The sequence below is a fragment of the Ranitomeya imitator genome, chromosome 4 (assembly GCF_032444005.1).
Source record: "Ranitomeya imitator isolate aRanImi1 chromosome 4, aRanImi1.pri, whole genome shotgun sequence".
NCBI classification, from domain to species: domain Eukaryota; kingdom Metazoa; phylum Chordata; class Amphibia; order Anura; family Dendrobatidae; genus Ranitomeya; species Ranitomeya imitator.
The window spans coordinates 642,907,371-642,932,897 of record NC_091285.1 but is presented as its reverse complement, the minus strand read 5'-3'; the positions used below and the strand labels follow the sequence as shown (position 1 = coordinate 642,932,897).

At 44.1% G+C, this 25,527-nt stretch overlaps 1 protein-coding gene across 3 annotated transcripts in view; it reads left to right on the top strand.

The window, feature by feature from the left end:
* Window positions 1–22,549, top strand: part of LOC138677069 (RING finger protein 112-like) — a 90,084-nt gene extending 67,535 nt beyond the window's left edge. For 2 of the 3 annotated variants that reach the window (XM_069766905.1, XM_069766903.1), the window contains 2 exons: window positions 6,077–6,151; window positions 20,150–22,549. In XM_069766905.1, coding sequence (XP_069623006.1) covers window positions 6,077–6,151; window positions 20,150–20,566 — 492 coding nt within the window. In that variant the 3' untranslated portion in view covers window positions 20,567–22,549. The remainder of the gene's footprint in view (window positions 1–6,076; window positions 6,152–20,149) is intronic. The other variant, XM_069766904.1, reaches the window with a different exon arrangement.
* Window positions 22,550–25,527: the final 2,978 nt, after the last annotated feature.

Sequence of the window (25,527 nt, the reverse complement as noted above, 5' to 3'; positions counted from 1 at the left end):
GTCATTGCTCCCTCGGTTATCCGGCTACCGGGATCCTGCGCCTCACAAGGAGGCAGCCTGTGTAGGGCTGATCCCCCCCTGGTATTCACTCCTTAGCTACAACTTCTTTCACCCTCTCTGCAATACAGTTCTCCTTCCGTGTCGCTTTCTAGGAGCTGCAGCTCTCAGGGCATGCACAGCTCCGTGTCCTTCTTCCTCGATCTCTGACAGGATCCCACCCCTGTCAGGGACCAAGTACCTGAGCAAAGCTCAGCCAGCAACTAACTAACTTTCCCTACAGGTCACCAGTTTTACCAAAGTGTGGGGAGTGACCTAATAAATAGGAGCAAGAGCTCCCCCTGGTGGCCTGGAGTGTGAAATGTGTTGCATGTTTGTGATACCTGGATGCAGTTGTCCTTCTTTGACTCCAAACGTAACATCACTCTCCCCTAGAGGAAAATGACATTACTGCAACGACAAGGACCCTGGGGCACTGCAAGTGTATGGAGCAAGTCTGCTCATATATTAAAATATTCTATATATGCATATACCCATAAATTGATGATAAAAAAATAAATAATGAATATTTAAACAGGAGGGGACCCTCGGGTGAGAACAAAAATAAGGTGCAAAAGTGTCAAGGTAAATAGCACAACTCAGTAACACATTTAAAGTGCATGGTGCAAAAGTGACAATATGGTAAAATTAGAGGAGTAATGTACCTTTAAGAGTTTCCAGGTTTTGATAATACACACAAGACCTTATCAAGACCTGGCGACTCTTAAAGGTACATTACTCCTCTAATTTTACCATATTGTCACTTTTGCACCATGCACTTTGTGTGTTACTGAGTTGCGCTATTTACCTTGACACTTATGCACCTTATTTTTGCTCTCACTCGAGGGTCCCCTCCTGTTTAACCCCTTAATCCCATATGACATACTATCCCGTCGAGGTGGGGTAGGCCTTAATTCCCACCGACGGGATAGTACGTCATAGCGATCGGCCGCGCTCACGGGGGGAGCGCGGCCGGGTGTCAGCTGACTATCGCAGCTGACATCTGGCACTATGTGCCAGGAGTGGTCACGGACCGCCCCCGGCACATTAACCCCCGGCACACTGCGATCAAACATGATCGCAGTGTTTTGGCGGTATAGGGAAGCATTCAGCAGGGAGGGGGCTCCCTGCATGCTTCCCTGAGACCCCCGGAGCAACGCGATGTGATCGCGTTGCTCCGAGCGTCTCTTACCTCCTATCCCTGCAGGCCCCGGATCCAAAATGGCCGCGGGGCTGCATAGGGGTCCTGCAGGGACTACTTCCGGGTCCAGTGCAGGCGCTGGTAAGCTTGCAGCGCTGTAAGTCAGATCGCTGATCTGACAGAGTGCTGTGCAAACTGTCAAATCAGTGATCTGTGATGTCTTCCCCTGGCACAAAGTAAAAAAGTAAAAAAAAAAAATTCCTAAATAAAGAAAAAAAAAATATTCCCATAAATACATTTCTTTAAATAAAAAAAAAACAAAACAATAAAAGTACACATATTTAGTATTGCCGCGTCCGTAACAACCCAACCTATAAAACTGTCCGACTAGTTAACCCCTTCAGTGAACACCGTAAGAAAAAGAAAAAAAAAACGAGGCAAAAAACAACGCTTTATTATCATACCGCCGAACAAAAAGTGGAATAACACGCGATCAAAAAGACGGATATAAATAACCATGGTACCGCTGAAAACATCATCTTGTCCCGCAAAAAACGAGCTGCCATACAGCATCATAAGCAAAAAATAAAAAGTTATAGTCCTCAGAATAAAGCGATGCCAAAATAATTATTTTTTCTATAAAATAGCTTTTATCGTATAAAAGCGCCAAAACATAAAAAAATGATATAAATGAGATATCACTGTAATCGTACTGACCGGAAGAATAAAATTGCTTTATCAATTTTACCAAACGTGGAACGGTATAAATGCCTCCCCCAAAAGAAATTAATGAATAGCTGGTTTTTGGTCATTCTGCCTCACAAAAATCGGAATAAAAAGCGATCAAAAACTGTCACGTGTCCGAACATGTTACCAGTAAAAACGTCACCTCGTCCCGCAAAAAACAAGACCTCACATGACTCTGTGGACCAAAATATGGAAAAATTATAGGTCTCAAAATGTGGAGACGCAAAAACTTTTTTGCTATAAAAAGCGTCTTTTAGTGTGTGACGGCTGCCAATCATAAAAATCCGCTATAAAAAAACGCTATAAAAGTAAATCAAGCCCCCCTTCATCACCCCCTTAGTTAGGGAAAAATAATAAAATTAAAAAAATGTATTTATTTCCATTTTCCCATTAGGGCTAGGGTTAGGGCTAGGGTTAGGGCTAGGGTTAGAGCTAAAGTTAGGGTTAGGGTTGGGGCTAAAGTTATGGTTAGGGTTTAGATTACATTTACGGTTGGGATTAGGGTTGGAATTAGAGTTAGGGGTGTGTCAAGGTTAGGGGTGTGGTTAGGGTTACCGTTGGGATTAGGGTTAGGGGTGTGTTTGGATTAGGGTTTCAGGTAGAATTGGGGAGTTTCCACTGTTCAGGCACATCAGGGGCTCTCCAAACGCGACCTGGCGTCCGATCTCAATTCCAGCCAATTCTGCGTTGAAAAAGTAAAACAGCGCTCCTTCCCTTATGAGCTCTCCCGTGCGCCCAAACAGTGGTCCCCCCCCCCCCACATATGGGGTATCGGCGTACTCAGGACAAATTGGACAACAACTTTTGGGGTCCAATTTCTCCTGTTACCCTTGGGAAAATACAAAACTGGGGGCTAAAAAATAATTTTTGTGGAAAAAAAATATTTTTTATTTTCTCGGCTCTGCGTTATAAACTGTAGTGAAACACTTGGGGGTTCAAAGTTTTCACAACACATCTAGATAAGTTCCTTGGGAGGTCTAGTTTGCAATACGGGGTCACTTGTTGGTGGTTTTTACTGTTTGGGTACATCAGGGGCTCTGCAAATGCAACGTGACGCCTGCAGACCAATCCATCTAAGTTTGCATTCCAAATGGCGCTCCTTCCCTTCCAAGCTCTGCCATGCGCCCAAACAGTGGTTCCCCCCACATATGCGGTATCAGCCTACTCAGGACAAATTGGATAACAACTATTGGGGTCCAATTTATCCTGTTACCCTTGTGAAAATACAAAACTGGGGGCTAAAAAATCATTTTTGTGGGAAAAAAATAATTTTTATTTTCAAGGCTCTGCGTTATAAACTGTAGTGTAACACTTGGGGGTTCAAAGCTCTCAAAACATATCTAGATAAGTTCCTTAAGGGGTCTACTTTCCAAAATGGTGTCACTTGTGGGGGGTTTCAATGTTTAGGCACATCAGTGGCTCTCCAAATGGAACAAGGAGTCCCATCTCAATTCCAGTCAATTTTGCATTGAAAAGTCAAATGGCGCTCCTTCCCTTCCAAGCTCTGCCATGCGCCCAAACAGTGGTTTACCCCCACATATGGGGTATCAGCGTACTCAGGACAAATTGTACAACAATTTTTGGGGTCCAATTTCTTCTCTTACCCTTGGGAAAATAAAAAAATGGGGGCGAAAAGATCATTTTTGTGAAAAAATATGATTTTTTATTTTTACGGCTCTGCATTATAAACTTCTGTGAAGCACTTGGTGGGTCAAAGTGCTCACCACACATCTAGATAAGTTCCTTAGGGGGTCTACTTTCCAAAATGGTGTCACTTGTGGGGGTTTTTAATGTTTAGGCACATCAGGGGCTCTCCAAACGCAATATGGCGTCCCATCTCAATTCCAGCCAATTTTGCATTGAAAAGTCAAATGGCGCTCCTTCCCTTCCGAGCTCTGCCATGCGCCCAAACAGTGGTTTACCCCCACATATGGGGTATCAGCGTACTCAGGACAAATTGTACAACAATTTTTTGGGTCCAATTTCGTCTCTTACCCTTGGGAAAATAAAAAATTGGGGGCGAAAAGATCATTTTTGAGAAAAAATATGATTTTTTATTTTTACGGCTCTGCATTATAAACTTCTGTGAAGCACTTGGTGGGTCAAAGTGCTCACCACACATCTAGATAAGTTCCTTAGGGGGTCTACTTTCCAAAATGGTGTCACTTGTGGGGGGTTTTAATGTTTAGGCACATCAGGGGCTCTCCAAACGCAATATGGCGTCCCATCTCAATTCCAGTCAATTTTGCATTGAAAAGTAAAATGGCGCTCCTTCCCTTCCGAGCTCTGCCATGCGCCCAAACAGTGGTTTACCCCCACATATGGGGTATCCGCGTACTCAGGACAAATTGTACAACAACTTTTGGGGTCCATTTTCTCCTGTTACCCTTGGTAAAATAAAACAAATTGGAGCTGAAATAAATTTTGTGTGAAAAAAAGTTAAATGTTCATTTTTATTTATTTAGAATTGAGAGTCCTCAGTGGTTGATACCTTTTAATGGCTTCAGTTAGCCATTAAAAGGTACCAACCACTGAGGACTCTCAATTCTAAATATTTTTCTATCTACTGGCTAACACGGTACCAAGATATATTTCTTTCCATTTTTATTTAAACATTCCAAAAAGTCCTGTGAAACACCTGAAGGGTTAATAAACATCTTGAATGTGGTTTTGAGCACCTTGAGGGGTGCAGTTTTTAGAATGGTGTCACACTTGGGTATTTTCTATCATATAGACCCCTCAAAGTGACTTCAAATGAGATGTGGTCCCTAAAAAAAAAATGGTGTTGTAAAAATGAGAAATTTCTGAACAACTTTTAACCCTTATAACTCCCTAACAAACAAAAAAATTGTTCCAAAATTGTGCTGATGTAAAGTAGACATGTGGGAAATGTTACTTATTAAGTATTTTGCGTGACAGATCTCTGTGATTTAAGGGCATAAAAATTCAAAGTTGGAAAATTGCAAAATTTTCAAAATCTTCGCCAAATTTCCATTTTTTTCACAAATAAACGCAAGTTATATCGAAAAATTTTACCACTATCATGAAGTACAATACGTCACGAGAAAACAATGTCAGAATCGCTAAGATCTGTTGAAGTGTTCCAGAGTTATAACCTCATAAAGGGACAGTGGACAGAATTGTAAAAATTGGCCCGGTCATTAACGTGCAAACCACCCTCGGGGCTTAAGGGGTTAATTATTTATTTATTTTTTAATCATCATTTTTATGGTTATCTACATATGTAGAATAATTTAATATATTTTTTTTCATACTATTATTATTTTGTTTTTCTTCAATTCACAGTATTTATTGGAGGTAATTTAAATGATTTCTTTTGGTACCCACATATATAACCTTATTTATATTTTATGTGTCTTTTGATTTTTTTAACGTCAATATTACCTTGAGTCTGCCATTTGTATTATTGGTTTGTATATGTTATCAAATTTTCCTTTTTAATGCTAACCGTACATATTTGGTCCTGATACGTGCACATTTCTCTATATAGTACCACTTTTTTGCCATTTTTTTTGAATAAAGATACATCTTTTTATTGAATATTCTTTGTCTGGTTGTTTCTTGGCTGACCATTGCTCTGGGGCAGAGGTGTCAAACTGCTTTCCTCAAGGGCCGCAAACAGGTCATGTTTTCAGGATTTCCTTGTACTGCACAGGTGATAATTTAATCACCTACACACATAATGATTACAGCACCTTGTGCAAAGCTAAGGAAATCCTGAAAGCATGACCAGTTTGCGGCCCTTGAGGAATGCAGTTTGACACCTCTGCTCTGGGGTATTTTGGCTGGTTCCTTCTCTCTGAGTGGTTTCCACTTCTTTACAGAGCACCGCGGTTATTCACTATAGATATTAATTTATCTTCTTATAAAAGTATAGTACCGTGAGGTGTTACTGTTGTGTTTACTAGACTTATTAATTTAGATCGGACAACCCCATTAACATATAAAGTGACACATGTCAGATTTTAAAAATTTTGCCTGGTCAGGCAGGTGAAAACTGGCTTTGATGGGTTCATACCAATGTTATGACATTATGTGCAAAATATTATAGTAAAAACTGGTGGCTGTTGAGTCAGAGAAAATTCTTTTACATGACATTGTGATATGTTTGCCAATTTATTGTCCCTTCAGATGTTGATCATGAAGGAAAATCTGGAGACCATGCAAGAAATAAAGAATGAATTTCAAGATTTTCTCCGGAACTGGGTGAGTTGTTTGAAAGTAGTGACCACCATCCACCTTCCCATCTGCTCCATAATAAAGAAGGGTATTATCATCCTTCAGGCATTTTCCCTGCACTTGTTTGTTAAAGGGAATCTGTCACCCCCTGGGACGCTTTCAAACTATTACTGTGGGCATACTCTGTCTCCGGTGTTAACCCATGCACATCACAGTGCCATATGATGTGCAGTTGTGGTGCCAGAATCCCACGCCTGCGCCCTGCACTCACACGATTATGCATACCTTTTCTGCCCTTCTATGGGCAGCGTCTTAACCATTCTTCTGCACAGGCACCGGCGAGTCACTGCTACATCCGAAGCAGTGACTTTCCTGCTCAGTATAGCAATGAAGCTAATGCCAATAGCAGTGGGAAAAAGTGACACCCCCAGGCCCGTGATTCCAGCACCATAACTGCATGTCACATAGAATCATAGAATGTTAGCGTTGGAAGGGACCTCCAGGATCATCGCGTCCAACCCCCTGCTCAATGCAGGATTCACTAAATCATCTCAGACAGATGTCTGTCCAGCCTCTCTGTTTGAAGACTTCCATTGAAGGAGAACTCACCACCTCTTGTGGCAGCCTGTTCCACTCATTGATCACCAAGCAACGGTGTATCACCAGTCCAAAAATGTATATCAAAGCAGGGTGTGACTAATATATAAAAATTAACTTTTAATAAGTAATACTAAAAATGGTATAAAAAACACATAAAAACAGACATGAAGGACTCACAAAACAAATTCCCATATATAGGGGGAATTAACAAATCACCAAATCCCTGAGACCGTCCACATAGACGCCTCAGTGTCGGTCTGTACAGGGAAAAAAAAGAAAAAACCACTCCTACCAGAGGAGCATATAGCGTGTATAGGTAATATATTCGCACTGCCTATAATGTATTCCCATCAATGTCGTGGGAATGCAATAAGAACGCATATGTCCTGTCTCTGTCACTCTTCTAGAGACATGCACAGTGTGAAAAAAAATTGGAACGATCTCACCTCTGGACTTCTTATCTTATAACGGCGAGGCCACTCAAATCCGCAGCATCTGGGAGGGGGGGTCCACAGTTTTGACCACACATGTACCCATCCACGCTGTCCGGAATATCAATAAACCCCAATAAACCAAACACATTTCTTTCCCTACGCGTTTCATTTGTGGTAAACTCATCAGGGGAAACCGATGTATAGTCCCTCCACCTCCGTGGGGAACCTTCAACCTAGGGGTATGTTCATCATCATTGTATGGCGGCGTTCTTGTCATTTAAATAGCCCGCCCTGTGCTGTCTGGGACTGGGCTGTATCGCGTCATTTCCTATGCGCCCCTTTGGAGCTCAGATCTTGGACCGCACGCGTCACTCCCGGTGACGCGCGCAGGTCCGTTGCTATGGCAGCGCACTGCCCATAACAAGTAACAGGTACTCTGGCGTCTACTGGCGCCGTGCGCCTAACTTCCGGTGGAGCGCACCTGTCCGGTTGCTATAGCAGCGCAACGCCCGAACGTAACCTCAGGTCCAGGCGATCCTGCTATTTATTAGCGTTCGGAGTCCCGGGATAGCGCTGCATCAGGCTGTGTAAAGACGCCTCTGCAGCGTCACAAAAAAGAAGAAGTGTAGACTATCCTTCCCCAGGTGCTGAGCATGCCAATTACTGCATGCCGACCTGTTTATCATAACGGACCACTTCTCAGTATCATTGATCCTACCATAACCTTCTCTCAGAAGGGAGGATCTTACCCATGGACACATGCTGGCTAAATTCCAAAAAAAGGGTGGAAGACACGTACATCGGGGGGCAGAAAAAGACCAAAACATCTGTTAGAAAGCTGTCCCAAACATATAGGAGGGTCCCAATAGAGGACCGAAGAGGCCAAGTATATTTAGAAAAACGTATTTAGAAAAAACATATTTAGAAAAACCTGGGCGAGGCCCACAGGAGAGATGGGAGGTTTTTGGGGCAAAGCCTAATGACAGGATTGGTGCAACGGAAAAAATCAGGGAGAGGGATAGTATCATGTGTCCCCCCACTCTCCCTAACCAAGCTCCTATCTCTCATGGCCTACCTAACAATGGAGGTTGGCACCCTAGGATAGAAACGCAAGATTGGCGCTCCCATTCCACGACGGCTATCCCTAATCGCGGTCCTAACAGACCCTAGTGTGAAGAGATGAAAGGGGGGGAAGGAAGAAAAGAATCAATCTGTATACCTTTTACTAGGGAGAGTGGGGGGACACATGATACTATCCCTCTCGCTGATTTTTTCCGTTGCACCAATCCTGTCATTAGGCTTTGCCCCAAAAACCTCCCATCTCTCCTGTGGGCCTCGCCCAGGTTTTTCTAAATATGTTTTTTCTAAATACGTTTTTCTAAATATACTTGGCCTCTTCGATCCTCTATTGGGACCCTCCTATATGTTTGGGACAGCTTTCTAACAGATGTTTTGGTCTTTTTCTGCCCCCCGATGTACGTGTCCTCCACCCTTTTTTTGGAATTTAGCCAGCATGTGCCCATGGGTAAGATCCTCCCTTCTGAGAGAAGGTTATGGTAGGATCAATGATACTGAGAAGTGGCCCGTTATGATAAACAGGTCGGCATGCAGTAATTGGCATGCTCAGCACCTGGGGAAGGATAGTCTACACTTCTTCTTTTTTGTGACGCTGCAGAGGCGTCTTTACACAGCCTGATGCAGCGCTATCCCGGGACTCCGAACGCTAATAAATAGCAGGATCGCCTGGACCTGAGGTTACGGTCGGGCGTTGCGCTGCTATAGCAACCGGACAGGTGCGCTCCACCGGAAGTTAGGCGCATGGCGCCAGTAGACGCCAGAGTACCTGTTACTTGTTATGGGCAGTGCACTGCCATAGCAACGGACCTGCGCGCGTCACCGGAAGTGACGCGTGCGGTCCAAGATCTGCGCTCCAAAGGGGCGCATAGCAAATGACGCGATACAGCCCAGTCCCAGACAGCACGGGGCGGGCTATTTAAATGACAAGAACGCTGCCATACAATGATGATGATGAACATACCCCTAGGTTGAAGGTTCCCCACGGAGGTGGAGGGACTATACATCGGTTTCCCCTGATGAATTTACCACAAATGAAACGCGTAGGGAAAGAAATGTGTTTGGTTTATTGGGGTTAATTGATATTCCGGACAGCGTGGATGGGTACATGTGTGGTCAAAACTGTGGACCCCCCTCCCAGATGCTGCGGATTTGAGTGGCCTCGCCGTTATAAGATAAGAAGTCCAGAGGTGAGATCGTTCCAATTTTTTTCACACTGTGCATGTCTCTAGAAGAGTGACAGAGACAGGACATATGTGTTCTTATTGCATTCCCACGACATTGATGGGAATACATTATAGGCAGTGCGAATATATTACCTATACACGCTATATGCTCCCCTGGTAGGAGTGGTTTTTTCTTTTTTTCCCTGTACAGACCGACACTGAGGCGTCTATGTGGACGGTCTCAGGGATTTGGTGATTTGTTAATTCCCCCTATATATGGGAATTTGTTTTGTGAGTCCTTCATGTCTGTTTTTGTGTTTTTTTTATACCATTTTTAGTATTACTTATTAAAAGTTAATTTTTATATATTAGTCACACCCTGCTTTGGTATACTCATTGATCACCCTCACTGTCAAAAAGTTTTTTCCAATATCTAATTTGTATCTTCTCCCTTTCAGTTTCATTCCATTGCTTCTCATGATTCCTTGTGCAAATGAGAATAATGATGATCCCTCTACACTGTGACAACCCTTCAGATATTTGTAGACAGCTATTAAGCCTCCCCTTAGCCTTCTTTATTGCAAACTAAACATTCCCAGATCCTTTAACCGTTCCTCGTAGGACATACTTTGCAGTCCGCTCACCATCCTGATAGCTCTTCTCTGAACTTGCTCCAGTTTTTCAATGTCTTTTTTAAAATATGGTGCCCAAAACTGGACACAGTATTCCAGATGAATGCTGACCAAGGAGGAGTAGAGGGGGATAATTACTTACGTGATCTAGACTCTATGCTTCTCTTAATAGATCCTAGAACCGTGTTTGCCTTTTTCTGCTGCTGCATCACACTGTTCACTCATGTACAGTCTGTGATCTACTAGCATACCCAAGTCTTTTTCACACATGCTGTTGCTTAGTTCTATTCCTCCCATTCTATTAATGTAATTTTCGTTTTTCTTGCCCAGATGTAGAATCTTGCATTTCTCCCTGTTAAATACCATTCTATTATTCGCTGCCCATTGTTCAAGCTTATCCAGATCCTTCTGAATCCTTTCTGTCTTCTCTAGTGTTAGCTCTTCCTCCTAGCTTTGCATCACCTGCAAATTTGATTATTTTACCTTCAGTTCCTTTATCTAGATCATTTATAAAAATGTTGAACAACACTGGAGCCAGGACAGAGCCTTGTGGTACCCCACTTTAAACACTTTTCCAGTTGGATGTGCAACTATTTATTACCACTCTGAGTATGATCACTGAGCCAGTTATGAATCCACCTAACTGTAGCCTTATCAATCCCATACTAGGTCATTTTTTCAATAAGAATAGTATGATATACTATATGCTTTGTTGAAGCTGATGCATGCTATATATACCGCATTTCCCTGATCCACACAGTCAGTTATTCCATCATAGAATTAAATTAGATTAGTCTGGCATGACTTGTCTGCTACAAACCCATGCTGGCTTTGGTTAATTACTGTATTCTTATCCAAGTATTTACATAATTTGTTCAAAGATCTTTCCTGGTATAGAAGTAAAGGCCCCTTCACATTAAGCGACGCTGCAGCGATACCGACAACGATCCGGATCGCTGCAGCGTCGCTGTTTGGTCACTGGAGAGCTGTCACACAGACCGCTCTCCAGCGACCAACGATGCCGGTAACCAGGGTAAACATCGGGTAACTAAGCGCAGGGCCGCGCTTAGTAACCCGATGTTTATCCTGGTTACCATGCTAAAAATAAAAAAAACCAGACACTAGATACTTACCTACCGCTGTCTGTCCTCCAGCGCTGCGCTCTGCTTCTCTGCTCTCCTCCTGTACTGGCTGTGAGCCGGAAAGCAGAGCGGTGACGTCACCGCTCTGCTTTCCGGCTCACAGCCAGTACAGGAGGAGTGCAGAGCACAGCGCTGGAGGACAGACAGCGGTAGGTAAGTATCTAGTGTTTGTTTTTTTTTACTTTTAGCATGGTAACCAGGGTAAACATCGGGTTACTAAGCGCGGCCCTGCGCTTAGTTACCCGATGTTTACCCTGGTTACCAGTGAAGACATCGCTGGATCGGTGTCACACACGCCGATCCAGCGATGTCAGCAGGAGTCCAGCGACGAAATAAAGTTCTGGACTTTCCTCAGCGACCAACGATCTCCCAGCAGGGGCCTGATCGTTGGTCGCTGTCACACATAACGATTTCATTAACGATATCGTTGCTACGTCACAAATAGCAACGATATCGTTAACAATATCGTTATGTGTGAAGGTACCTTAAGACTCACTGGCCTGTAATTTCCTGGCTCCATCTTCTTTCCTTTTTTGAAGATAGTAACAACATTTTCCCTTCTCCAATCTTCTGGGATTTCTCCTGTTTTCCAGGATTCTTCAAAGATTCTAGCTAGTGGTTTTGCAATTTCCTCTGCTAACACTTTCAGTATCCTACGATCCAAGAAGTATCGTTTCTCCTTGCGGAGAGTGACATGTTAAGCATGTCAAGGTGAGGAGACTTAAAGCCGCAATGCTCCTCTGGGAAATATGCAAATTGTCTCTTCAGAGAGGAAGAGAACTAGAACTCTAGTGCCACCCATTGGAAGTAGCAATCCTAACAGTCAATGTCGACCCTTTAACGAGCCTTGTCACATGACTTGGGATAAGAGCCAAACCAGATCTCAATTTGCAGACACTGTGTTTCGGGGACTATACTGTCCCATCATTCGGCTAGCTGTCACTGTAGCAGGCATAGCCGAATGGGACTAGTAGTTCCATACGGATTACATACGGAGGATGCCATGCGCAAAATACGCTGACACACCCTGCCTACGGAGGAGATACGGACCACTATTTTGGGGACTTTTCTGCGTATTACGGCCGTAAATTACGGACCGTATTTTTATATGCTGTGTGTGACGCCGGCCTAATAGTGTTTTTTCAGGTGACAGGTTTCCTCTAACAGCAATGACGTGGAGGATAATGGTCACAAGTAGACGGATAGCATTGAGGGGGTGATGAGGATTGTGAATGGACCCCACTCCACATGTGTATAAAAAAAAAAAGAAAAAAAGAAAAGCAGGAGCAACACCAGGGTAACGTGGGAGCAAAGCCTTCCTGGCAAAGAGCAAGCCACTAGGATAAGAAGGAACAAATGGAGGCAGCACACCAATCAATATGGGAAAAAATGTGGTTTATTAGCCCATAGAGGCAGTGGCAACAATTCGGTCCTGAGTGATAAGTGTTTAGGAAGGTCATCATATAATGTTATAAAAAGTGCATAAAAATACATATACAAGGTGAATATACAATATACAGATATGTGACTTTGTGCATATACATTAAAGATGCCTGCAAGTGAAGGAATTCTAGTATCACAGTGTACAATAAAAGTGCAATAGTGCTTAATTATGCAGGTAAATACCAGGCGAAAAAAAATCACAATGATTAAGATGATGACTCACCCTATAGGTCATCTGTATAAGAAAACCGCTGTATTCAGTGTCCTAATTAGCCCTCTGCACATGTCAGAGCAAAAATGAGGTGGTAAGTGTGATTTCGCACATGTGTGAGCAGGTTGCGGGATGCAGTAACGGACAGGCGGCAGAGCAAAGGTTAACGTTAATTTTTACTTGAGCAGGGGAATCCTCCACACAGTGAGGGGATAGGCGAGGCAGGGGTATGGCAGGTGGTAAGGGAGGTAACGAGGGCAATAAGTATAGCAACTGTTCATTAGGGGTTAACTTATCAGTGTGACGGCTTCCTGACTGCAGAGTCCTAGGTTCAAACGGTGGTGCCAACGCAGTTAACACGTGATGAATCTGAGGTCGTCCTGCAGGTGTTGATGATCCGGTTCCTGGCGGTGATGATGAGTCCTTGACATCTTGCGCGGGGTCCTGGATTCGGGTTGCAGTCTACAACACTGCCGGGGCAAACAAAACTCGGCAGAAGTATGTGGGTGAGAGAGGAACAGTTCTCGGTGAGTCACCCGGTATTTCTTAGGTGGCACGCACACAGTATTTACCGGCCTGCAGCGCTGGGTACCTTGAGCAGCGGGAGCCAACGGGCAAAGAGCAGTTCTCTGGTCACAATCTCTGTAAGTGGCAGCAGAATTACTATAGTGCGGACCTGCGCTGTCACGGAGCTCAGAGGACGGAGCACTATACTTCCCCTGCTGTGCGCTGCGTGCTCCCGCCAAGTCTATCTACTTTTTGGCGCACTCTGCTCTTTTTAGCCTAGCTACGCCCCCTGCTGTCGAGTGCAAAGATCGGTTCGGGTTTCTAAGCTTTCCCCCAGTCAACAAAGGTGACAGTCCGACAGTTCCGGACCCGGTGCAAGAAAGGTACCCCCGGTCCGGTCCCTCTTCTTAAACATGCACAGTGACAATTGATGTCACCGGCGCCATCTTAGAAAAGGTGAGTGCCGTGCACATGTATGTCAGCACTCATTCAATAGTATGAAAGGGATGTGAAATTACATCAGTGTGCGGTGGAAGACTCGCAACTCATCTAACTACAATCTTTAATCTCTCCCCCTCCTCTGGCATTTTCCCCTCCTCCTTCAAACACTATCATTACTCCATTACTAAAGAAACCCACCCTTGACCCATCCTGCACAAACAACTACAGACCAGTCTCCAATCTCCCCTTCATCTCTAAACTCTTGGAGCGCCTGATATACTCCCGCCTTACCCGTTACCTCTCCACTCATTCCCTCCTAGACCCTTCACAGTCCGGCTTCCGCCCCCTACATTCGACAGAAACTGCACTCATCAAAGTGAGCAACGACCTTCTGACAGCAAAACGTAACGGTGACCACTCTCTGCTCATTCTTCTCGACCTTTCTGCAGCTTTCGACACTGTTGACCACCCTCTCCTGCTCTCTAGGCTCCAGTCACTAGGCATTAGGGGCACTGCTCTCTCCTGGTTCTCTTCCTACCTTTCTGACCGCTCCTTCAGTGTTCTGTTCTCTGGCTCCACTTCATCTCCTCTTCCTCTCACTGTTGGGGTACCTCAAGGGCTCAGTCCTTGGCCCACTTCTCTTCTCCCTCTACACGGCCTCAATTGGACAGACCATCAGCAGATTTGGCTTTCAGTACCATCTTTATGCTGATGACACACAACTATACACGTCATCCCCTGACCTTACCCCCGCTGTACTACAGAACGCCACTGACTGTCCGCAGTCTCCTGAGTTTGGGTTTTTGTCTATTTCAAATGAATATGAATGTGGCAACCACTTCTTTTTTGTTTTGTTTTCTTCAATAAAATTGGCATACACCTTTTGCATCTTACCAGTCTTGAGTGTGCGGTAATCTTTTTTGAATGAATGTCTGCAGTCTCCAACATCATGTCCGCTCTCTATCAAACTCAACCTCTCCAAAACTGAACTTCTTCTGCTCCTGCCATCTACTAACCTCCCTAAATCTGACATTTCCCTCTCCGTGGTTGACACCATAATAACACCCCGACAGCAGGCGCGCTGTCTGGGTGTTATGTTTGACTCCGATCTCTCCTTCACCTCCCACATACAATCTCTTGCCGCTTACACCTAAAGAACATCTCTAGAATCCGCCCTTTTCTCACCATGGAAACAACAAAACCCCTCACTGTCGCCTTGATCCACTCCTGCCTGGACTACTGTAACGCTCTATTAATTGGCCTCCCTCTTACTCGACTTTCCCCTCTCCAGTCCATCCTTAATGCAGCAGCCAAGGTTGTCCATCTGGCTAATCGGTATTCAGACATGTCCGCTCTTCGCCAGTCGTTACACTGGCTGCCCATTCATTATAGAATCCAATTCAAAGTACTTGTTCTCACCCACAAAGCTCTCCACAGTGCGGCACCCCCTTACATCTCCTCCCTCATTTCGGTCTATCGGCCTAACCGACCACTGCGCTCTGCAAACGACTTTCGACTAACCTCTGCCCTAATCCTTACCTCCCACTCCCGACTCCAAGACTTCTCCCGTGCTGCGCCAATCCTCTGGAATGCTCTACCCCAAGATATTAGGACCATCCACAATTTGCATAGTTTTAGGCGCTCCCTCAAAACACCTTTGTTCAGAGCAGCCTATCAATTCACTAATCAAAGTCATTTCATGTTTGTGTGTGTGTGGCCCATTCACTACTTCCATCTATCCTCCACCCCCTGAAGATGGCTGGACCATCATTGTAAATACATCATTGTAAATACACACCTGTACTTTTGTACCTCCCCCACCACATGGTAGATTGTAAGCTCTCACGAGCAGGGTCATCTTATTTTGCTTTAATTATTGTATTTTTAACATTGTTACTTATGACTGTTGTGTTTGAAACTGTAAAGCGCTGCGGAATATGTTGGCACTATATAAATAGGGTGAAGAGGGAGGGTGAAGACAGATGAATTGCTGCACATTAGATGATGTTAAAAACACCATCTTGCTAAAAGGCAAATGTACTGGCAATAACAACACAATGCTATAGATAGGCAGGAAAGATCCCAAGCTGCAAGGCATATATAGGAATGACCCAAGAGGATTCCAGGGAAACCCCACAATGGCTGGGACTGGTACAACGGAAATAAAAGGATATGCGAGGAGGTCTGGGTCTAATTAAACACACAGAACTCCACTCACAATCCATAAAGGGTACACATTACCTAGAGAAACTGGGCATAAAGGGGTCAATTCTAATAGTCAAAAGTGTTGAAATAGTGATGTACATCCCAAACAGCACTTGGTATTCACAGGCAGTCCCCCATCCAAGTACTAACGAGGCCCGGAACGGCCCTGCTTAGCTTCTGAGATCAGACGAGATCGGGCGTGTTCAGGGTGATGTAGATAAATTATAATACATAGAATATTTGGCTTTCAATATATGGCATTGGTATTCTATCATTGCTCGAGAAGGTACATACCTCAGCAGGGCCGTATTTGCCACTAGGCACGTGCCTAGGGCGGCAGGATGCGGGGGGCGGCACATAAGCAAGGATTTTTTTGTCTGGGGCAACCGCCCGGCCACCCACCATCCCACCTCACTCTGCCCCCTCCTCAAAAATGACATACAAGGGGAGCCATGCATACAAGATGGGACAGGGGGAGCCATGCATACAAGATGGGATGGGGGAGCCATGCATACAAGATGGGACAGGGGGAGCCATGCATACAAGATGGGACGGGGGAGCCATGTATACAAGATGGGACAGGGGGAGCCATGCATACAAGATGGGATGGGGGAGCCATGCATACAAGATGGGACAGGGGGAGCCATGCATACAAGATGGGACAGGGGGAGCCATGCATACAAGATGGGATGGGGGAGCCATGCATACAAGATGGGACAGGGAGAGCCATGTATACAAGATGGGACAGGGAGGCCATGTATACAAGATGGGACAAGGGGAGCCATGTATACAAGATGGGACGGGGGAGCCATGCATATAAGATGGGACAGGGGGAGCCATGTATACAAGATGGGACAGGGGGAGCCATGTATACAAGATGAGACAGGGGAGCCATGTATACAAGATGGGACAAGGGGAGCCATGGATACAAGATGGGACAGGGGGAGCCATGTATACAAGATGGGACAAGGGGAGCCATGGATACAAGATGGGACAGGGGGAGCCATGTATACAAGAAGGGACGGGGGGAGCCATGCATACAAGATGGGACGGGGGGAGCAGAGCCATACATACAAGATGGGATGGGGGAGCAGAGCCATGCATACAAGATGGGCCGGGGGGAGCCGAGCCATGCATACAAGATGGGATGGGGAGCAGAGCCATGCATACAAAATGGGACAGGGGAGCCGAGCCGTGCATACAACAGAGGGAGCCACACAGAGCAGGACAGGACGGGGCAAGCACACATACTGGGATAGGAATGAGGGGACTACATACCCGGCTTATACTCAAGTCAATAAGCTTACCCAGTTTTTCGTGGCAAAATTAGGTGTCTCGGCTTATACTCGGGTCGGCTTATACTCGAGTATATACGGTATGTAATATACACACATGTACAGTACAGACCAAAAGTTTGGACACACCTCATTTAAAGATTTTTCTGTATTTTCAGGACTATGAAAATTGTACATTCACACTGAAGGCATCAAAACTATGAATTAATACATGTGGAATTATATACTTAACAAAAAAGTGTGAAATAACTGAAAATATGTCTTATATTCTAGGTTCTTCAAAGTAGCCACCTTTTGCGTTGATGACTGCTTTGTACACTCTTGGCATTCTCTTGATGAGCTTCAAGAGGTAGTCACCGGGAATGGTTTTCACTTCACAGGTGTGCCCTGTCAGGTTTAATAAGTGCCTTATAAATTGGGTTGGGACCACCAGTTGTGTTGTGCAGAAGTCTGGTGGATACACAGCTAATAGTCCTACTGAATAGACTGTTAGAATTTGTGTTATGCCAAGAAAAAAGCAGCTAAGTAAAGCCGGATCACAGCAAAACTGCAAGTGCTGCACATGTCCGCAAGTCCCATAGGGAATGAATGAGGCTGAACGCAGTGTTGCCGTAAGTGATCCATTACGCGGCAGATGCGGAAAAACTGCCGTATCTGCTTCAAAAGGCTACTTTCACATTAGCGATTATTGCCAAAGTCACTGCCAATAGTGTCATGCTCACCAATGGGGGAGGCAGCACTAAAAGTGCCTAGGGCAGCAGAAACTCTAAATACGACCCTTTACCTCAGAACCAAAACGTTGGCACTGCCACCATGGGCTGATAAACCACTGATCTTTTATATTGCTTGGTGTATACAGTATATAGTACACTGCTCAAAAAAATAAAGGGAACACTTAAACAATAGAATATAACTCCAAGTAAATCAAACTTCTGTGAAATCAAACTGTCCACTTAGGAAGCAACACTGATTGACAATCAATTTCACTTGATGCTGTGCAATTGGAATAGACAACAGATGGAAATTATTGGCAATTATCAAGACACACTCAATAAAGGAATGATTCTGCAGGTGGGGACCACAGACCACATCTCAGTACCAATGCTTTCTGGCTGTTTTGGTCACTTTTGAATGTTGGTTGTGCTTTCACACTCGTGGTAGCATGAGACAGACTCTACAACCCACACAAGTAGCTCAGGTAGTGCAGCTCATCCAGGATGGCACATCAATGGGAGCTGTGGCAAGAAGGTTTGCTGTGTTTGTCAGTGTAGTGTCCAGATGCTGGAGGCGCTACCAGGAGACAGGAAAGTACACCAGGAGACGTGGAGGGGGTCGTAGGAGGGCAACAACCCAACAGCAAGACTGCAACCTCAGCCTTTGTGCAAGGAGGAAGAGGAGGAGCACTGCCAGAGCTCTGTAAAATGACGTGCAACAGGCCACAAATGTGCATGTGTCTGCACAAATGGTTAGAAACCGACTCCATGAGGATGGTCTGAGTGCCCGACATCCACAGCCCAACACCGTGCAAGACGCTTGGCATTTGCCACAGAACACCAAGATTGGCAAATTCGCCACTGGTGCCCTGGGCTCTTCACAGATGAAAGCAGGTTCACACTGAGCACATGTGACAGACGTGACAGAGTCTGGCGACACCTTGGAGAGCGATCTGCCTGCAAAATCCTTCAGCATTACCGGTTTGGCAGTGGGGTGGCATTTCTTTGGACGGCTGACAAGCTCTCCATGTGCTCGCCAGAGGTAGCCTGACTGCCATTAGGTACTGAGATGAGATCCTCAGACCCTTTGTGAGACCATATGCTGGTGCAGTTGGCCCTGGGTTCCTCCTAATGCAGGACAATGCCAGACCTCATGTGGCTGGAGTGTGTAAGCAGATCCTGCAAGATGAAGGCATTGAAGGTATGGACTGGCCCGCCCGCTCCCCAGACCTGAATCTGATTGAACACATCTGGGACATCATGTCTCGCACCATCCACCAATGTCACGTTGCACCACAGACTGTCCAGGAGTTGGAGGATGCTTTAGTCCAGGTTTGGGAGGAGATCCCTCAGGAGACCATCCGCCGCCTCATCAGGAGCATGCCCAGGCATTGTACGGAGGTCGTACAGGCACGTGGAGGCCACACACACTACTGAGCATCATTTCCTTGTTTTGAGGCATTTCCACTGAAGTTGGACCAGCCTGTAATTTGATTTTCCACTTTGATTTAGATTATCGTTCAAAATCCAGACCTCCATTGGTTAATAAATTTGATTTCCATTGATGATTTTTGTGTGATTTTGTTGTCAGCACATTCAACTTTGTACAAAGTATTCAGTGAGAATATTTCATTCATTCAGATCTAGGATGAGTTATTTGAGTGTTCCCTTTATTTTTGTTGAGTAGTGTATATATAACATAGTAAATGACACTGAACAGTCCAAGACTTCTCCAGAATATCACCCATCCTCTGGAATTCAGTGCCCCAACACATCCGGTTATCCACTACTTTTGGATCCTTCAAAAGAAACCTGAAAACCCACCTCTTCAAGGAAGCTTACAGCCTGTAAAGACCACACAGCCACCTCAACACCATTGGAGCTACTGCAACCCTCGACCTACTGTCTCCTTCCCCATAATCCTGTAGAATGTAAGCCCGCAAGGGCAGGGTCCTCTTCCCTCTGTACCAGTCTGTCATTGTTAGTTTTGTTTACTGTAAGTGATATTTGTATTTTGATGTAACCCCTTCTCATGTACAGCACCATGGAATTAATGGTGCTATATAAATAATAATAACAGAACAGCATCATAATAAACTACTATTTCATCTTCTGTTCCTCTGTAATAACACTCAATACCTTCTCACTGATTGCCTCCACAGTCCATCTGGAAATTAAAAATTGGAAATCAGGTTGCTGACAAAATTTCAGAGCTTCTCCAGAGATTTGCGACATCATACAAGTGTATAAATGAGGAAGATTACGAAGAACAGTTGGAGAAGCTGAGGACATATTTGGTTACAGAAGGAGACAAGTTCTGCAAAAGACACAATATTAAACTTTGTTTACATGGGATTACGGCTGTTGCGGGCGTAGCGGCATTGCCGTTGGCGGGTGTCTTTGCCGCTGCTCCGGCAGCAGCAGCGGCAGGTACATTTACATTAGAGTCCGTGGGAGCATGGTTTGGTTTTCAGGCAGCAGCACCGGTAGCGGCAAGTGCATTTTCAACCTCCTCCATTATTGGTGGGGCTACAGCAGCAGCGCAGGTTGGTGTGGCTTTTGTGCGTAGATTTATTTAGTGAAAATACAAACATAACGGAAAATGGGGTTTATACAGGATCATTGTGAAATGTTCTCAGCTTAAAAGCCAACTATCAACTGACCTCCCCAGGTCCGAATTCTCTAACCCTTGCTGTAGGAACAGCCACATCTGACCATCCACCTCCCTGCAGCATCTACTATGGCAAATTGAGTGGATGCTCCGGAATGGTCTCTTCTTTCCCTTCTCGCAAAACTTAATTATTATTTTACTTTTTCATGTCTTTCCCATCATGCACTAAGATGACAGGTGTGGCCCTCAGCCCATGTTTTTCTAACAACCCCTGTGGCCTATGTATGAATTAAAGTGGATGTCCACTACTGGAGAAACCCAACTTATTCACTTCAGAGTACTATGGAATATAAAAAAAAATCTATACTGACCTCCTGCATCGACGCCGATCCAGTGATGTTGGCCACATGACCACTGCAGCCATGACTATTTGGTCTGAAGGAATATTAATGAGATGCAACCGACAGTGGTCATGTGACTCAATGTTAGGTGATCAGGAATAAAAACATTGACATCGCTGGAATGGCGCCGACACTGTGGGAAGTGACTAACCATCGTTTTAGCTTTCTATGGGACTTTTCCGTGCTTCTGCAGGGGTTGTCCAGTGGTGGTTCAGCGTTGGTGATGTAACATCCATAGTGATGCACAATATAACAATATGGATGATGGGACAAGAGAATCATTTTTTCACATATTCCTTTTTTTTCTTGTTTTTAGACTTGGTACGGATTTATTCGCATGTCTTAGTGCATAGGACATGACAGTGTTCTAGGGCTGCTGCACAGTTGCAGTGCGCCTTTTACCTCATTGATGGGTCGTTCACGACCGATCCGAGAAAAAGAGTTGGCTCCCTGCTGGGAACTATGGGAGCCATCACCCTATTCAGAGCCAAGAAATTCTCTGAATTGCTCTCAGCGCAAAATGTCGGTGTTCGGAAGTTAAAACCCCACCCACCTATGGATTTAATTGGTTGGCTACAAGTAGTTGGGTTTTCGGTCACGGGTGAGGTGGGGTTTCAACTGCGTTAATTTAATATAAAATGTTCACTTATGGCGAACGCATATTTATGAGGGATCCATTTAAGATCCAAAAGAGACGGCTCTGTTTGGTGAGTAGAGCCAAGTCTGGCGAGACGTCATCGTTGTGGTGTGATGCACGTGTAACACTGCATCAGGGCCGGCTAATCAAAAGAAGTGCCGCAAATATCGACAGGAAAGAGGCTGGTCTCCCCTTCTCGTGCAGAGGCCACAGACCGCTACTGTGACCGATGGACTGGGCTGTACGAATAAATCTGCACCATGTAGCCTTAGAGCAAATTTATATGCATCGATATATCGCATTATTTCATTACACGTTGTGTTTTTCTTGAGACCTGTCTTTATTATTCACATGCCTATATGGATTTCTTTGATAATTGTTCTGTCCATTCTAGTAAGGACAGTATGGTTCGTATTATGCATTAAAGTTTAGTACTATTAGTGTTTTGGTTTGCTTTTTTATAGCACCATCTAATGGTGGTTAAATTTATAATCTGTTCTTTAACAATTAGAGTGTTGCATTGTGGGATTGTACAAAAGTATGCTGGGACAGGGAAACTCCATTATTTTCTGTGCACTTCCTGGGACACGTGCTTATGTGCTGTGCTGGAACCATCTCTCTCACTTGCCATCCTGGTTAAGTTTATCCGGTAAGATTGTTACCTCTGTTCTTCAAATATAGTGTTGTACAGAATGTGATTTACTGTATAGCAGCTAGTACTTAGGAAATCTATTATCAGTGACTTACTGTATGTAGTTATATATACAAGTTGCATCATACTGTATGCCTTCTCTGTTAGTTGTAAGTGTCAGCTGTGTTATTATTTGGCCCAATACTTATTCATGTCATTTGTATTCTTATAGTTTTATCGTGCATTCGTAATACCTGTTTACCAATAAACAAGTTAGACTACAGAGAACAGTCTGCTTATTTGGAGGACAGAAGTGGTTTATGCTGTATGTTGGATCACACACCGTATCAACGTGTATGAAGACAGAACAATAATAGTCCTTGCTGGACTTAAATATACACGTTCTATGCTTTATGATTAAACTTATGACATACGACATTAAAGTAGCACTCCAGACAAGACTGATATACGGTGATGTGCCCGGTCCAGGGCATGACCTACACATGGAAGATCAAAGTTTTGCCTGAAGAGGTCCTTTAAATATTATGTTGAGTGTGTAGTTTGGAGAACCAAAAATGACTGGAGCACCAACAACTGATGCTTTATAGAGCTGGCCCTCTGCATACATCTCACTTAACATAAGGTAATACTCATGTGGAGCAAATGATGAGATAGGAAGTGTCGGCCACATCAAACAATCCAGAAACGAGGAAGCTGAAGGGATTTTATACAGTTGTGACCAAAAGTATTGACACCTCAGCAATTCTGTTAGATAATACTCAGTTTTTTCCTGAAAATGATTGCAATCACAAATTCTTTGGTATTATTATCTTGATTTAATTTGTCTGAAAAAAACACAAAAGAGAATGAAGCAAAACATTGATCATTTCACACAAAACTCCAAAAATGGGCCAGACAAAAGTATTGGCACCCTCAGCCTAATACTTGGTTGCACAACCTTTAGCCAAAATAACTGCGACCAACCGCTTCCGGTAACCATCAGTGAGTTTCTTACAAAGCTCTTCTGGAATTTTAGACCATTCTTCTTTGGCAAACTGCTCCAGGTCCCTGATATTTGAAGGGTGCCTTCTCCAAACTGCCATTTTTAGATCTCTCCACAGGTGTTCTATGGGATTCAGGTCTGGACTCATTGCTGGCCACCTTAAAAGTCTCCAGTGCTTTCTCTAAAACCATTTTCTAGTGCTTTTTGAAGTGTGTTTTGGGTCATTGTCCTGCTGGAAGACCCATGACCTCAGAGAGACACAGCTTTCTCACACTGGGCCCTACATTATGCTGCAAAATTTGTTGGTAGTCTTCAGACATCATAATGTCATGCACACGGTCAAGCAGTCCAGTGCCAGAGGCAGCAAAGCAACCCCAAAACATCAGGGAGCCTCCGCCATGTTTGACTGTAGGGACAGTGTTCTTTTCTTTGAATGCCTCTTTTTTCTCCAGTAAACTCTATGTTGATGCCTTTGCCCAAAAAGCTCTACTTTTGTCTCATCTGACCAGAGAACATTCTTCCAAAACGTTTTAGGCTTTTTCAGGTAAGTTTTGGCAAACTCCAGCCTGGCTTTTTTATGTCTCGGGGTAAGAAGTGGGGTCTTCCTGGGTCTCCTACCATACAGTCCCTTTTCATTCAGAAGCCGACGGATAGTACGGGTTGACACTGTTGTACCCTCGGACTGCAGGGCAGCTTGAACTTGTTTAGATGTTAGTCGAGGTTCTTTATCCAACATCCGCACAATCTTGCGTTGAAATCTCTTGTCAATTTTTCTTCTCCGTCTACATCTAGGGAGGTTAGCCACAGTGCCATGGGCTTTAAACTTCTTGATGACACTGCGCACGGTAGACACAGGAACATTCAGGTCTTTGGAGATGGACTTGTAGCCTTGAGATTGCTCATGCTTCCTCACAATTTGTTTTCTCAAGTCCTCAGACAGTTCTTTGGTCTTCTTTCTTTTCTCCATGCTCAATGTGGTACACACAAGGAGGCAGGACAGAAGTTGAGTCAACTTTAATCCATGTCAACTGGCTGCAAGTGTGATTTAGTTATTGCCAACACCTGTTAGGTGCCACAGGTAAGTTACAGGTGCTGTTAATTACACAAATTAGAGAAGCATCACATGATTTTTTGAACAGTGCCAATACTTTTGTCCACCCCCTTTTTATGTTTGGTGTGGAATTATATCCAATTTGGCTTTAGGACAATTCTTTTTGTGTTTTTTTGATTTAAGACAAATTAAATGAAGATGATAATACCAAAGAATTTGTGTTTGCAATCATTTTCAGGAAGAAACTGAGTATTATCTGACAGAATTGCAGGGGTGTCAATACTTTTGGCCACAACTGTATATCCGATGTACCTGCTCTATCTGATTATAATAAAGGAGATAATATTATGTAACTTCATCTTCATTAATCCTGTCATATTTTTTTACACTTCGGAGTGATACCTTTTGGGTGGCTAATAAAGGTTGGTCTTATGGTTCCGCTTAAAAAAATCCACATTAAAAAACGTAAATATGTTCATAATCAGGTATAGTTTTCCAAAGAAATCCATGTAAGACCACGTGCACACGTTGAGCCCAAGGGTATGTGCTCATGACATCTTTATATGCTGGCATAGCCGCAGAGTTTTTGAAACAGAAGACGCTTCAGGAAAACGCCGATGCAAGTCTTCAGCCTTGACAGAGTCCAGTTTGGAATGGATTCCACAAGAAATCTGCATCAAAGTGATGGGGAAAAAATGCCTGTGAACAGCTACATAGGTTTTTTTTATGTTTTACTAATCTTACATACAAACATCACTTTTTAACAACTATCTTTTCGGAAGGTTCACCATATTAGACCTGTACCTTTTTTTTATTTTCAATAGAGAGTTATACGAGGCCTTATTTTTGTGTGACAAGCTGAAGTTTTCACTGGTAACATTTTTGGGTACATGCATTTTTTTAATCACTTTTACGCCTGGGTCACGCAATCATATATTCTTTCTGCGAGGGAATCATATCAATTATGCTAACGGCCTCTCTGCTTAAACTCTGATCCCGATTGTCATCTTAGTGTGATCCGGTTATCTCACACGAGAGAATTGCAGCGCAGGTGAGAAGATGGAGAACTTAATTTCTCCATCTTCTCCATTGTCTGAGTCTGCAGAAATCAGACAGCACTCTGATGACATCCGAATGGAGTCCTATGTTTCACATAGACTTGTAAAGTTGCGTGTCATCTAATTTGTGGATCAACTGTCAGCATGC